The 15,746-nt window shown below is 41.2% G+C and overlaps 1 protein-coding gene across 2 annotated transcripts in view; it reads right to left on the reverse strand.

Annotated features, from left to right (window-relative positions):
* Positions 1-15,746, reverse strand: part of SACM1L (SAC1 like phosphatidylinositide phosphatase) — a 51,064-nt gene that overhangs the window by 23,067 nt on the left and 12,251 nt on the right. The window contains exons 2-8 of one of the 2 annotated variants that reach the window (XM_066350726.1): positions 13,845-13,957; positions 10,926-11,000; positions 8,907-9,034; positions 7,379-7,528; positions 4,909-4,968; positions 3,567-3,600; positions 1,128-1,229 (exon numbers count right to left, since the gene is read on the reverse strand). In XM_066350726.1, the coding sequence (XP_066206823.1) occupies positions 1,128-1,229; positions 3,567-3,600; positions 4,909-4,968; positions 7,379-7,528; positions 8,907-9,034; positions 10,926-11,000; positions 13,845-13,957 (662 nt within the window). The remainder of the gene's footprint in view (positions 1-1,127; positions 1,230-3,566; positions 3,601-4,908; positions 4,969-7,378; positions 7,529-8,906; positions 9,035-10,925; positions 11,001-13,844; positions 13,958-15,746) is intronic. The other variant, XM_066350727.1, reaches the window with a different exon arrangement.

The following is a 15,746-nucleotide window of genomic DNA, read 5'->3' on the forward strand; positions in this document are numbered from 1 at the left end:
AAAAGTCACATGGTGTGTGTGTGTGTGTGTGTGTGTGTGTGAGAGAGAGAGAGAGAGAGAGAAAGAGAGAGAGAGAGAGAGATCTATCTTTATAAAGATTGCCACAATATATTAAGTTAAAAAAAAAAGACAACCAAGGCGCAAGGAAATGTGCCCAGTCTAAACCCAGTGTCTACGAAAGGAGGAAAAGAACGTAACAATATAAAATTATCTGGAAGGCTAGAGAGAAACTAACAACTGATTAGGTGGGGGGGGGGGGAGAAGCAGCAGACAGTGTTAGAAATGAGAAATATTTTTCATTGCATTTCTTTTTATACTTTTTGATACCTGAACTACATGAATGTATTAGCTATTTTAAAAATTTAATTAAAAATTATGTCTCCATCCAAGAAAATCTAGGTACAAGGAAACTGCTGACTCTAACTGTGGTTCAGTGACCTTGGCCAGCTCACTCTCTAAGTGTCTTTCTTCCTCTGCTGTACCAGCCATGATGAGGACGATTAACCAAATAACTCCCTGGCCCAAACTTCTATGATTTATTTAGTGATCCACAGGATTTTATTCTAATCATCTGGCAAAAAAAAAAAAAAAAAAAAAAGAGAGAGAGTTAGAGAAACTCCTTTCCATAATGACTAACTCTTGATACAGATTTTAGAAGCTTAGTTTAAGTAACTAAGCATTTGCTAGTACAAAGCCTAGAAAACAAATGCTCAAAATGTAAATCTTTAAAGTTGAGGGTGTAAGGCCAAATGTCTAGCTTTCTGCATGCAAAGAAACCAAGAACAATAAAAGAAAATACTTTCTAATATGAGCTTAAGTTATTGGAAACTACGCTGAGTTCAGCTTGCTGTCTGTCACACATCCAGCAAATAACATGATCGGTTTCCTTTAAAGCAGTAAAAAGCAGTGTACAGTGTCTCTGCAATGTGATTACAGTGGCTGGAGCAAGGCGCGGAAGAGCTACCTAATTATTACAATGACGCAGGGGAACAACATTTATCGAGGCTATCGAATGATAACGAAAACAAATAAAATACAAAAGGTTACAGTCATATCACTATAAAACAAAACATTAAACAGTGACCGCTATAACCAGTACTGAATCAGGATGACAAAATCAGTCCTACCTCTTACGTAATAGCGCACACCAGCTCTGAAACAACTCCTCCGCGAGATGAGAATCCAATCAAAGTATTTGCCATTAATAGAACACGAGTGCATAGTAATAACTTAACTATATTAAGGAAAATGTAACAGAGAGAAATGATATGTAGTATTTCCAGAATAAACAATTCTGACAAACTGTACATGGGCATGAAAGAGAGTTTAGTACAAATCTAAATCTACTTGTGTATCTGTAGATACCTCAAACTTCACGTGTCCAAGTCGAACCTCAATACTCCGCCCTCCTCCCTCCAGGCTCTCCCCACTTCGGATCCATGAACTCCTCTCTTTCACATCCCTTGTACAATTCACCAGAAAACTGTCAGCTCTATCTGCAAAACGCATCTAGAACCTGACCTCTTTTCACTACCGTCCTGCTACCGTCTCAGTCCCGGCAACATCACCCCTCACCGGGATCCCTGAACCCGCCTCCTAACTATTCCTGGTACCCCTGTACCCTCCCTCGCTCTCCTATGGCCAGTCACTAATATCACTGTCACCCGGGGATCCTGTCTTACCATGCCAATCCTCTAGGTAGATCGTGAGTTTTCACCACAACTGCAACAGAAGTCACAGCCTCTTCGGCCCTGCATAATCTGGACCCCGATGGTTCTGACCACTGCTCCACCTCTCCCTGTCCCCTCTCTGCTGCAGGCATGTATCTGCCTCGGGGCCTTGACTCTTGCTGACCTCTCTGTATGTATGGGAATATATGTGTACACTACATTAAACAAAAGCTAATTTAAAGCTTTAGATTAAGTCAAAAAGATAAACTGCTCTAAAACTGTCTACAAAAAAGTGTTTCATAATCTCACTTGATACTAATTGTCCATTCACAATTTCATTTGGAGGGAAAAACCCCACAATTGGCCTAAACTCCTTAAAGCACTACCTAAATACATCTGTTTCTTATTTTATCCTTAGGAGAAAGTTCCAGGGAAGGGAGAAAAAACAAACAAAAAACTCAGAATAAACAAGAATTTTCATCCTGAGATTTTCTGATTTTTATTCCCCAGTAACTATGGAAAACACCGCCCCCATTACTTTTCTGCATTCCTTTATGTATAGCAATTTAAGGAAATCATATTCACATAAGGAACAAGCAATCACAGAGGGCGGCATTAACAGCTCCTGGGGGTGCGAACAGGAAGCGTGCATGGTCTGCAGGACACAGACCAATCTGAACTCATTGGCGCCCCCTGCTGGTCCTGCAACCAGCCTGCTTCCCTATTTTTATTCTGATGTCTGTGATAAAGGTAAGTTTTTTAAAGTGATCTTACAATGAGATGATTATTATTCATTTTGCATTTGTCCTGAGAGACCCCTCCTCAAGCATTCTTTTTATTTTTCTGTGGTGATTTCAAAAGACAAATGTAATTTTTAACTGTGATTCTCTTCTCCAAATTGCAGATCACACTACTTCCTGAGTCTAACTTTATTAATACTATGGACATTTTTCATTTCAATAGCAAGGTTTAAACTACTTTTGTTTATTGACTTAAAGTCTAATAAGGCAAAACACAGCATACCTATTCCTTCTTTTAAACCACCAGCCCCAGAACTCTTGAACAGAGAAAATAACTCAGACTAAAGAGCACATATTTTTTTCTTTTGTTTTTTAGTAAAAGAGCAAGAGAAAGAGAGAGAGAAAGAGAGAGAGATGAGAAGCATCAACTTGTAGTTGCATCACTTTAGATGTTGACTGACTACTTTTCATATGTGCCTTGATTGGGGAGAGGGCTTGATACGAGCCAGTGACCTCTTGCTCAAGCCAGCTACCTTGGGCTTCAAGCCAGCGACCTTTAGGCTCAAAGCAGTGACCATGGGATCATGTTAATGATCCCACACTCAAGCTGGTGAGCCTGCACCCAAGCTGATGAGCCAGCACTCAAGCCAGCAACCTCGGGGTCTTGAACCTGGGACCCCAGCATCCCAGGTTGATGTTCTTATTCACTGTGCCACCACAAAAAGTATATTCTTTTTTTTATAGCTTAATTTTCTTTCTTATTTATTTATTTATTTATTCACTTTTAGAGAGAGAGGAGAAAGAGAGAGGAAAGAGATAGAACAGGGGGTGGAGCAGGGAGCATCAACTCTCATATGTGCCTTGACCAGGCAAGCCTGGGGTTTCGAACCGGCAACCTCAGCATTCCAGGTCAACGCTTTATCCACTGCACCACCACAGGTCAGGCCCAAAAACAATATTCTTTAAAAGAAACAATGGTCATTTATAACTAGTACTCTAAGACTTTATGTTAATGAGTTTGGTTTTGTTCAAAAGCAATTCCCACTAATTCTGCAATACTCTCATCATGCAGTATTAGAGAATGTCTCTAAATCTGCCTTATAACAACATTCAAACAGAGACTGTTGGAAAACAGAACAGTATAATGGAAGGATACAGCCATGTAATACTGGAAGAGCAAACCGGTGGACCTGAAATGAAGACAGACAAGACACTTAGGAATAAATATACTATAAAGGTCAATAAAACGCCCTATATAAAATACATATATTTACACATGAGAAGGTAATACATAAGTACAACAAGGTAGTAAGCTTATAAGTAAGTTTTATTTTTCTTATTTTTTTTAATGTTTATTTTATTGATTTGTTTAGAGAGAGAGGAAGGGAGAGAGACAAAGAGACAGGAACATCAATCGGCCCCTGTAAGTGCCCTGACTGGGGATTGAACTGACAACCTCTGTGCCTCAGGACGATGCTCTACCAACCGAGCATCTGCCCAGGGCTAGTCACTTTACATTTTAAAGAAATTTCTCTACTGTACACTGTCTTTTCAATTAAAACACTTAAGAATGTGCTGCCCTCGTCCGGGCCTGCATGTGCCCAGACTGGAACACTGAGGACGCCACCTGCAGCTGCGGCACGGTGCCCCCTGCAGCCTCTGCCCAGCGAGTTTCTCCCTTTCTCATCCCATGGCACGCATAAACTAATTACTAAAAGTCTGCAGCAAACCAAAAAATATACTTTTTGCCTATCTGACAAAAAAAGAACAATAGGTATAATTTTGATTCACTCACACTGCACGGCTACTGGCTGGCTGTTGACATTTTTTTAATCTGACAATCTAAGAAAACAGAGGTCAGTGCCCCCAACTAAATAGTCAGATATTGCATGTTTTAAAAACTCTTGTGGCAAACTGGTTGAAAATTGCTGCTCTACAAAAAAAAACTACACCCGTGCAAATCTGCAGCTCAAACTAGTACTTTTCCAAAAAAAGTGAAGCAAATGACAAGAAATAAAGCCATTGGTTGAATCTATTTACTCAGATTCAATAGATGATGCTTCCTAGCTGGGCCTCCTTGTTTGTACCGCACTTCTATGAACTGGGAACAGAGGAAGGTGGCACCTCTGCATGTCCCCTGGGTGACAGAGGGGAAGCACAGCCCACAGGAAGACATGCAGAGCTCCCCACTCGCCTAGGGACTTGGCTCTGGCCCCTCGTCTCTCCACTGAGCCTCCGCCAAGACCCAGTCTCTCTCTCGTATAAAAAGCAGTCCAGTTTTACTTTACTGAAGGCTCCTCCAGGAGAGCAGAGCAGAACAGTCTCCTTCAACCGGGAACGCTGGGAGGCTACGAGACCTGATCAAAGTTCATAAGTCACAAACAGTTAAATTAGAATTCCTTACCCAAATCTCTGGTGATTGGGTAGCTATTTTATAATATGTATTCAACTAACACTGGGCCTGTAATGAGAAGCAGGTTTTAGTTGGTGTGCATTACCTCCGGCTGAGCAGAGAGCTCTCTCAGAAGATGACAATTCCACACAAACCGCTGATCTGCCTAAGAGAGAAGTTTAAAAATGAACAAATATCTCCTGCCAAAGTGAGTTTCTACAGAAAGAAAACTGTGACCATCAATTTCCCACCTCGTGGCTAGAAACAGGTCTGCTGACATGCTCCACAGAGCTTCCTCTTCCCCTCACACCTTCCTCTTCCCTTCTCCTCTGGGCTTGTCCTGCTGCCTCAAACCAGTCCTGCTGGCCTGGAAACCTGGGGGTCCTCTCAGGGTCTGCGTTTCTCCCACATGTGCTGTAGTCAGTCGGCAAGTCGCAAGCCCCTTCCAAAGCCATCGGCTCCCCAACGTGGCCAGCCCTTGGCTCCCACCGCACTCCTGAAGCTCCGTCTCGGCCTTGCCCCTCACACCCACTCCTCCAAATGCTGCCATCAGGCCTTCTCCAACACAGGCAGGTCTGTCTGCTGGAAACCCTTCACCGGCTCTCTGTCACCTGAACAACCAAATGCCTGCATGGCCTACCGTCCTCGGAATGGCAGCCCTACCTACATCTCTGATCTCATCTCCAGCCATTCATTCAAACTATGAATATAAAAGAAGCTCCTTTAACAACTCAGTAGGTAACCAATCATGCCCACTCTCTTTATAGAGCACAGACTGAAGCTCAGCCGCGGCCCCCAGCAGCTGAAACTCCAGGGAGGAGCCCCTGCACTCAGCCATAACCAGGGGTGCTGCACTTCCTGAGCCTCAGACGTGTGTTCCCCCGCGGTCTGTGCCAGATGTACTTGTTAGTCATCATTACATAATTTAACTAAATATTTCATAAATCAATGAAATGTGATTTAAAACCAGACTGCTGTTTCTATAAAGCAGAATGGTTTGGTATTTAACTTGATAAAAGGTAAGTTGCTAAAACAAAGCTGCTGTCGAATTAAGTGGGAGTGACAACTATAAAAGCCTAGAGAAACATAGTAAAAATCGATAGGTTTCTGCGAACAGATTGCTCTGTGTCAAAATCTTTAGAGAGACTCAAACTGGAAAGCATTATGGATATAATTTACCAAGAAGAGACAATTAGGAATCAATGAACCAAAAACAAGGAGAAGCCTATGGTCCTACATCAAAAAATCGACCAGCCAATGTAAAATTTTAAGTGAAGATAAAACATTTATGGCATGTGTGGTGCGTTTATCACTTCTGATTCCCTATGTTAACTTTAACTGACTCTTTTGATTAGCTGACAAAAAATTCCTTTCCTATCCCCACAGATGTGATGGCTTCTTTTTCAGATTAGCCTAATATTGTCACCATCTCCGCCTGGAACCTCCCTCTCCCATTGTCATCTGACCACTGAGGCCTACTCGTCATTGACTCCCAGGTCCACAGTTCTCTGTAAAGTCACCCCCGACTGCTCAGAGTGAGGCCCACCTTCCTGCAAGACCCCACCACACTTTGGTACGAATCTCGGTGGACAGCAGCGTCCCTGTCTGTGACTGCTAGACTTCCGCCTCCCCAGGACACTGCAGGCTACCACAAGGCGGGGCCACGTCTTCTTATTCTGTGTCCCTAAAGGATAATACAGTGCCTGAATATAGCAGGCACCTGAGAGACATCTGACCAATGGAGACTGTAGCAACTGCTAGAAAGAGTAAGTCTCTTTGTAGTTAAAAGCCAAAATTTCTTGATTGCTTAGTTCACATCTTGACTTACAGCTAAACCTACATAAATTTTACTAGAGAACAAAATCTTCATAAAGCCAATGAACTAATTTAGGTTGAACTGTATGAAATCATTTTTATTGGTCAATACTGGTCAGTCACTCACAATTTCATATAGTCTAATTAAATATGGAACTGGCAGCAATATTGTCTGCTCCCCTAAACACAAGTATGGACTGTTAATAAAAAAGCAAGGCAGCAAACATCCAGGTTCCTGAACAGCAAAAAATTTAAGGTGAGATCATTTGAGGCCCAGTTTTAAAGATATGCTCATCTTTAAAAAGAAGCAAAATAACAACAAAACAACCCACCTTAAAAGGATATTTTTCAAGTTCTTAAGTCAGTAAATTGTTAATTTTCTGGCTGCAAAAACTATAAATAACACCACTGCAGAAAGAACATTACCTGTTAGAAGATTAATTTTATAAGCATAATTATGTTACTAATGCTCATTAACTGTTTAACTAGACAACACCTAGAGCTAGGACATCGTCAACATGTGGATTAGACGGGACCTCTGCCTACTACATCAGGGTCCTTGATCCTGTGTGTGTCACAGACTGGGCGTCTAAATTTGGCATTGGTGTATATTCGAAACATGGTACATTTTCAAAACTCCATACATAATCCTGATACAGGCAGGATTGAGAAAAACCAATATATATTTGTATGGATGAAACAGAGATATGCCCCTTAAATACAAATTCAAATAAGTAAACATAACTGACAGTTAAGCTTACCCTTTCCAAGAGACTCATTTCTTGAAATTCTGGACTAGTGTTGGACAGCCGCTGCAAAGTATGGGTCAAATCATACGTGGTTGAAAAGTAAAAGCCATCCACATTCAAGACATGGTTTATCATTGCTAGGAAGGCTTTATTATCTTGTAACTGGAAACAAACAGGATTAAAAATATCAGTCTACCTCATACTTGAAAAGGAATCTGTCAGCCTGAAAACAAACACCTGTAAGCCTGGTCCTATTAAATATCCCTGGCACCGGGGCTGGGCTGGGGAGGGGCGCTCGCCATTTCTGCAGGACCTACAACAGTTCCTGCCTCCCTACGACGCTCAGCAGCGTACCGTGTGACTACACTAGTTATCCCTTTGGTATCCTGACAACTTTTACTCTAATGGGCAGAGGCGTTATTTTAACGAAACATCCCCAGCTTAGGTTATGACCAGCTGTGTGCCAGACACTTCACAGAAATCTTTCACCTTCAAAGCAACCCTGCCAGGTTAGTAACGGCCCTCATTTGGCAAATGAGAAACACAAATTCACGAGAAGCCCAGTAACACGAAGAGTAAATAACAACAGAATAATAAAAGTCTCATTCTTAAGAGACTTTACTGGTTGGGGTGAATGGTATTTAAACAAAATTCTTTTAAAAAAAAAAAAAAACTAAACAGAAATGTCCTATAAAGGTAATATATACATATCTTTATTTTCTGGTAATGATTTTAGCTGACTTTCCCAATGAATACCAGGACTGACATGTGTTTACCTTGGTTTTAAAAAACAATTGTTGCTGTTTGGCAATTATGAAGCACAGCCATTCATCACGAGCGTTAGTTAGTGCACCGTCACTACGGCCTGACTGTGCGCCCAGCGCCCCTGAACAGCAACACCACCCACAGTCAACCAACTGTCCCTTCCACCCCATTCGTGTTCAGTCCGGACTGCACCCCGAAGGTCGTCACTCGGGGTCTGCTCACACCTTCACCTTCGGTGAAGTGATCTTTGGTAAATACCAGGACAATGAAATACAACCTGTATTGTTGGGGGACTGATATTAACTAACCATGGCAACTGAAATCCATGCACACAGGAATCGTGCAAAAGAACTGTTTGAATACACACACACACACATATTCTCACATGTGAGAAAAGTGAAGAAACCCTTCTCTGGGGAAATGGGATGAATCAGGATGAGTGGAACCTCAAAGGTATCTAACATTTTATTTCTTTACAAAAAGGGTATGAAGTTAAAGCCAGGCATTGAGAACTAGAGTTTTTGTTTGTCCTTTTCTTTCCATATGAAATTTCATACTTTAATAATTGTGTCAGTTAAAAACAAACAAACAAACCAAGAAAAATAAAGATATGAAGAATTTTTTTAGGGGGGTTTTAAGGCTAGGTATAAAGGTATGTAAAGTGACCTTGCTCTATAGGTTGCTTAAATAATTAGGCTTAAAAATCCACCCAACACTCTTGTATCCCGCCTCCCTCTCTCCACCCCATGGCACTACTCTGGGTTTCATTTCTCACCTGAATATCAGTTAAGTGCAATATTGTCTTCTTATAAGAATGGATTTCAAAATCTGTTGCTTTCCAGATTACATGATTGAAAAATTCACCTATTTTTATCCTTTTGGTAATGACGATTAGATAATTTCCTGCAAAAAAGCAAAGCCAGGGTCAGATAAATAAGGCAACTCTAATGCCAAAAATAGCAGTCTTTGTTGCTTAAACTCTAAAGGCTAGTGAATGTGACTGTATTGTGCTAAGATATAATAAAAGGCCCACACTTTTTTTTTAAAGCAATCTTATAATTTATAAATAGAAAGACTAGCATATTATTTAGAAAGATTTCTGAGAATTCAAATTTTTTTCTCAAAAAGATAAAAGCAGAAGTTTTTGGTAGCTAAAGCAGTGATCTTAGCACAGGGGTAGGGAACCTTTTTGGCTGAGAGAGCCATGAATGCCATATATTTTAAAATGTAATTCCATGAGAGCCATACAATGACCCTTGTACATTACGCATTATCCAATAAAAATGTGGTGTTGTCCCGGAGGACAGCTGTGGTTGGCTCCAGCCACCGCAACCATGAACATGAGCAGTAGGAAATGAATGGATTGTAATACATGAGAATGTTTTATATTTTTAACATTCTTCTTCTTTTTTTATTAAAGATTTGTCTCCGAGCTAGATGCAGCCATCAAAAGAGCCACATCTGGCTCGCGAGCCATAGGTTCCCAACCCATCTTAGCAGATCAAAAGTGGGGACAGAGACACACCTCCCTCCCTCTCTCTCTCCCTCCCTCCTGTCATCCTCAAGGCAGACAGGCTTCTGCTAACACATTTCCCAGTGTGTAACTTAAAGCATCACGGGTTATGAGATCTGACCACTGCAGGATTCTCATCTACACCACTCCTATATTCTTCACGACATTCTGTAACAATGGATAAATATGCTGGGGCAGTGGTATAACTAACTGGTAAATGCAACGTTCCAGATGGTCCCCAACTTATGTCGGTCTGACTTAGGACTTTTCTCCTACACGATGGCGCCAAAGCGCAGGCGCTCAGTAGGAACCGTACTTCGGAGTTTGGATTTGGATCTCTTCCGGTAGGGGTAGCTCTAGGTACCCTCCCGTGATGCTGGGCAGGGTCGTGGGCTGCAGCTCCCACCCTATCAGGTCGCGATCACGAGGGTGAACTACCCACAGTTCAGTGTGTTCACGTGCCGGGGATTCTGCGCAGCTGTGGGCTAAGGTGAGCTCTCTGAGCACGTGTAAGGAAGGCTAGGCTCAGCTAGGACGTTCAGTAAGTAGGGAGACTCAGGACATTGTCACCCGAGGATGGGTTTATCGGGATGTGACCCCATCGCAGGCCAGCAGCATCTGTACAGAGGTGAGCAGTCGGGCTCTAGGAGCCGGCACAGCACACGTACAGCACAAAGCACCGGCCCTGACCCCAGCCACCTCCTCTCACAGGTGACACAGGCTGAGCCCTTTCCACTCGTAGATTCTTAAGCTCTGTTCACAGCTCCACCCACAGGTGCTCTCCCTGGAGGTTTCCCGTACCTCTCTCCTCTAACCCGCACGTCCTGCTATCAGTTACTACTAACTGCCTCTCATAGGCTGCAAAGTGAGGACAAGAGGGGCTTTTATAACTCCGTGTCTAGCACAGTACCTGATACAACAGGAGTTGTTTTTCACTCGGAACCATGCACTACGGTAGAGGTAACTCAGTATGGGGTTGAAGGGCAAATACACTGGCCCAGCAATGCATTACGTTTTTTATTTAAATACCATTAGAATTTATGAAAAATATTTGACTAGAAATTTCAACTCTAGCTGAAATAAAACCAAAGACAAAATACTTTTTTAACAGATACTCAGGTTGATAAATTTAACCACTGGGGTATATCATTTTTAGAAATTACTGTCAAATACCTAATCTACAGATTATTGCCTAAAGCATGACAGGAAGTATGCCTCCATCTTATACTCTAGTGTCCATTTAATGAGCGTTTTGTCCATCTTAGCTTATTTATTCCTTACCTGCCACCAGATGGATTGTGCCCAGCACACCAAATATTGGTTTTGTGACAGCTGAAGGAGGAATATCTTTCTTGACTTTAAAAGAAAAAGAAAAAAATCACGTAACACACTCACCAAGAGAATGGGAAATTTAGCTTGATTTCAATAGTTACTCCAACTAAATTAACATGCACAAATTGTTCTTAGAAAGCAATATTCCCTCATTAGCGTTAGACCTCTATCTCGGCAGAATTTAAAATAAAGATGTCCATGTTATACCTAAAGGTCTCTGCCTGTCCAGGATCGTGTCAAAAGTACTATGCTTCAGCATTCTTATCAGGTAAATTGTGGATTATTTCTAATGTCAATTTTCAACTAAATTTATTCAACCTCTTGCCAGAAAGTAAGTTTTTTATCCCTTTAAGAGAATTAGAATGTAAATCGAAGGAGGGTTGAGACCCGATTCTAATCTCAACATGCAACTACAGTAATGGAATGCAAAACAGACCTGCCTGGCCATGCCTAGACTGTGCGGTGCGGGTGAGGACCCCAGGGGCCAGGAAGGAGAGCCTCCTCCACTTGTCTAACAGTAATTCAGACAGGTATGCGGGGAGGCAGCGTTCTCCACTGTGACTGTATAAACAATGCCCTTATTAATCTTAGATTACAGGGTTCATTTCATAATTGTTAAGCTTTCAGCCAGTGTTTTACAAAACATATTTTCAGAACCCTAGTTTTGGGAATAATGGCCTATTGAATAAGCTTATTCTGCTACACCCACTCCCCCTCCCAGAAAGAGAATGCACAGCAGGAGAATAAAAGCTCTGAGAAGGCCTGCAGTAAAATAAAGCTGTTCCACTGTGTAATTCAGTTTCCCAAACTTATGTGGCTATCAAGTTTTTCTTTCAGTCACAGTTTAATTATCATCTTGGAATCCATTCTGAAACACTGCTCTAAACCCAAGTTCTTTTTCCTAAAGGCAGTGCTACACTCCGAAGAAAGTAATTCTGAATGAGGCCTAAACTTCACTTCTGTTTCACTCAGTAATTCAACTGACTTAGCAGTGCGATGCCACAACTCTCTTCCATGAAAAGTGGGAGTACTGGCACAATGGAAAGCTCAGGAGAAAGGATACTGAGATTATCTGATACACTTAGACAGATAGAGCTGTGAGATACAGGAACTGTGGTGGGACAGCAATAGCACTATGATACTGCCTAAGAAAACAGGCTACCCTGACCAGGCAGTGGCGCAGTGGATAGAGCGTCGGACTGGGATGCGGAGGACCCAGGCTCAAGACCCTAAGGTCACCATCTTGAGCGCAGGCTCATCTGGTTTGAGCAAAAACTCACCAGCTTGGACCCAAGGTCGCTGACTCAAGCAAGGGGTTACTCGGTCTGCTGAAGGCCCACGGTCAAGGCACATATGAGAAAGCAATCAATGAACAACTAAGGTGTCGCAACGAGAAACTGACGATTGATGCTTCTCATCTCTCTGTTCCTGTCTGTCCCTGTCTATCCCTCTCTCTGACTGTCTCTGTATAAAAAAAAGAAAAAGAAAAAAGCCTGATAAAAAAATAAAACAGGCTAGTTTTCCACGGAAGAAAAAAACTCCCTCTTTCCATGGAAGTGGTCTACATTTTCAACTTGCAAAGACTGTGAGCGAGTCAGCCCCTTAGCACCTCTGGCTTCAGGTCAGAGAATCTCTTTACCTATCTACTGATGAGTGTGTGGTATCTTCATTACATACAAACTATTCATGACCCTTAGCTTTGTCCACTTAAATGCGTCTGCAATCTCTACCCATAAACTAAATGTCACTGAAAAGCAAAAAATAACTGAAAACACATCCCAACTAAATAGCTGTTATAAGACACCAGGTTGTATCAATACAGTATAAAGGAAGAATAATTAAACTTTCAGAAAAGGGCACCAACATTGGTTAAAATTAACCAGTTATCTTGAGAGAGCAGCCACCAAGCAAATGTCAAATTATCAAACTAAAATAGAGCTCTAATTCCATTTGGTCAAAATAAAACTATATATATGGTCCATACTAGAATAACCACATAACCAAGGAAATGAAAATGTCTAGTCATACCTTCCCTATACTTTACTATCCTATGCAAAATGTTTTCATATTTCACTTTATCCTTTCAAAGGATATTTACTGTTTACTAAATGCCTACTCCATGGTTACTCAAATAGTGTACTTAAAAAAATACTAAACTGTCTAGAGGTAATTTTTAAACAAATGAAATATGAAATTCTAAATGTGATATCGCATGGTACTTTGTCACCAAAATTATTTTACATTACTCTAGTCAGAAATCAGTGTTCTACCAAATTGAAAGAAAAATTGTTTTTTAAATCCCAGAGAAGCAAAAGCAAACTATATGGATAAGACAGACAGATAAAGCTTAGAAACATCATTTGCCTAAAGCATAAATTTTAGTCAGTGATGTTTATATTATTTTTCATTCATTAAATTACCCTCACAGTCATGAATATTTTTAAAAACAAAAGCAGCTATAAAAATTCCACACACTTAATGCTAGAACAACCTTTCACACTCAAAATACCTTAAATCTTATAGCTAGAGGGAACTTAGACATCAACAAAACCAATCCTGTTAAGACACAGATAAGGGAATAAATAAAGATATAGCTATGCTTTTAAGTCCATGAAGACAGTATAAATTTCAAGATCATTTCTCCCTTTCATAAAGAGAAAGCATAAAATTAATTCATAAAAATCAAATGAGGTAGCGAGAATTAAAATGTTATAAGACACTTCAGAGATCCACACACTGACATGCCACTGATTAATTGTTGCAACTTAGATCTAAAATCTTTTTTCAGACACTTTCAAAAATTAAATTTATTGGGGTGATATCGGTTGATAGGCTCACACACGTTTCCAGCGTAACAGACGCTCTGACCTGGCAGTAAAGTACCTGCGAGGGTGACCTCTGTGGACACACGGTCGATGATAAGCACATCATCTGCTCCGTCATCGCAAGCCTCCACGTAGAATTTTTCAGGTGTGATGTGCCTAAGAGAAATTTAAATCTATAAATAGCTAAACCAAATGAGATAAAGCCTCCAGAAAAAGTACGCACTGAACACTTTCTGCCAAGTTTCAATGTGGCATCACTTCCTGGCTTCTGCACAGATGAAATTGCTCCGCAGCCCCTATGCATCCAGTGCTGCCTTTCACGCAGGTCAATACATACTGACGGTGTTAACTTGCTGTACAACCACCAGTGTGACTTACACAAGAAAACCATGACAAGTTCTAATTTACTATATTCATCTACAGGACCAGACTATCTGTGCTGTATGACCTTGGGCAAGTCATCGTATTCCCCCATGTATAAGATGTACCTTAATTTGGAGGACCGAAATTTAAAGAAAAAAAAAGTATTACATAAAGTTATTGAACTCAAGTTTTATTTATCATAAAACTCATACAACTCCTCAAGCAGGAAATGGAAGTAAAGAAATCTACAACCACTGTAAAAGACACACCCAGTTTTTAGACCCCAAGTTTTTCAAAAAGGGGTACATCTTATACATGGGAAATACAGTACTCGTCCTCTCTGCTCGTCAGTGTCATTATCCATAAAATAAGGATAACACTGGACTCTTCAAGTTGTATTGTTGTGAGGAGAAAATGAGCTCATATTTGATAAGCATTTAGAACAACATCTGACACATTGTAGGCAAAAGCTAAGTACTAGCTAAAAATACTAAGAAACATAGTTTTAATAAAACATTTCCAGGAAATCGTCCAATAAACTACTTTAATGTTTGGATGTTTTTGTTGTTAGAATGCCACATTAAAAAGGAGAATGAGAGCCTGACCAGGTGGTGGCGCAGAGGATAGAGTGTTGGATTGGGATGCTGAGGACCCAGGTTCAAGACCCCGAGGTCGCCAGCTTGAGCGCGGGCTCATTTGCTTTGAGCAAAGCTTACCAGCTTAGACCCAAGATCGCTGCCTTAAGCAAGGGGTTACTCGGTCTGCTGACGGCCCACGGTCAAGGCACATATGAGAAAGCAATCAATGAACAACTAAGATGTTGCAATGTGCAATGAGAAACTAATGATTGATGCTTCTCATCTCTCCGTTCCTGTCTGTCTGTCCCTGTCTATCCCTCTCTCTGACTCTCTCTCTGTCTCTGTAAAAAAAAAAAAAAAGGAGAATGAGAACAAAAACCCATCCCATTCTGTAAAAAAAAAAATGAAGGGGGTAAAATTTGGGTTGGGACAGACAACTTAAAACCTATACAACTTTGTAACTTTCAGAGTCCAACTAAAATAACAGTTGGTTCCTCAGGAGACAGCCTGGATAACACCGCAAGCAACGGAAGCATCATTAGGGACTGTCTCAGGAAACACTAGCAATCAACAGAAACAGTCAAGTGAAATGCGGACCTGCAAGCACTAAAAGAAGGCAGACGGAGGCTGTTAAGGTGGGCACAGGAGGACAGCCCTCAGGACCTCCCGGGCCGACAGGGACACCAGGTCCCCTCCAGCCCCACCTCAGGGACTACTCTTCAGCGTTCTTAAACCACTCTTGAAAAAATGTGTCCCCGCAACAGCCAATCTGAGGGGTTTTCCTTTCCTTTTTATTTCTGTTCTCTCGATTCCACTCCCCTTGTCCATTAAAATCTTACACAAACCCATACAAACATAACTGAAATCATTTCTCAGTCACCAATTGTGTAAGCTACTTGATATTATAGAAACAAGTCCTGTAGCAGGACAAACTATACTGACCATTTCTGACTGAATTCTCAGAGAAATAATCAGCCCATAATTATCCAACTACAACTCACATC

Source organism: Saccopteryx leptura, chromosome 10, assembly GCF_036850995.1.
Source record: "Saccopteryx leptura isolate mSacLep1 chromosome 10, mSacLep1_pri_phased_curated, whole genome shotgun sequence".
Lineage (NCBI taxonomy): Eukaryota > Metazoa > Chordata > Mammalia > Chiroptera > Emballonuridae > Saccopteryx > Saccopteryx leptura.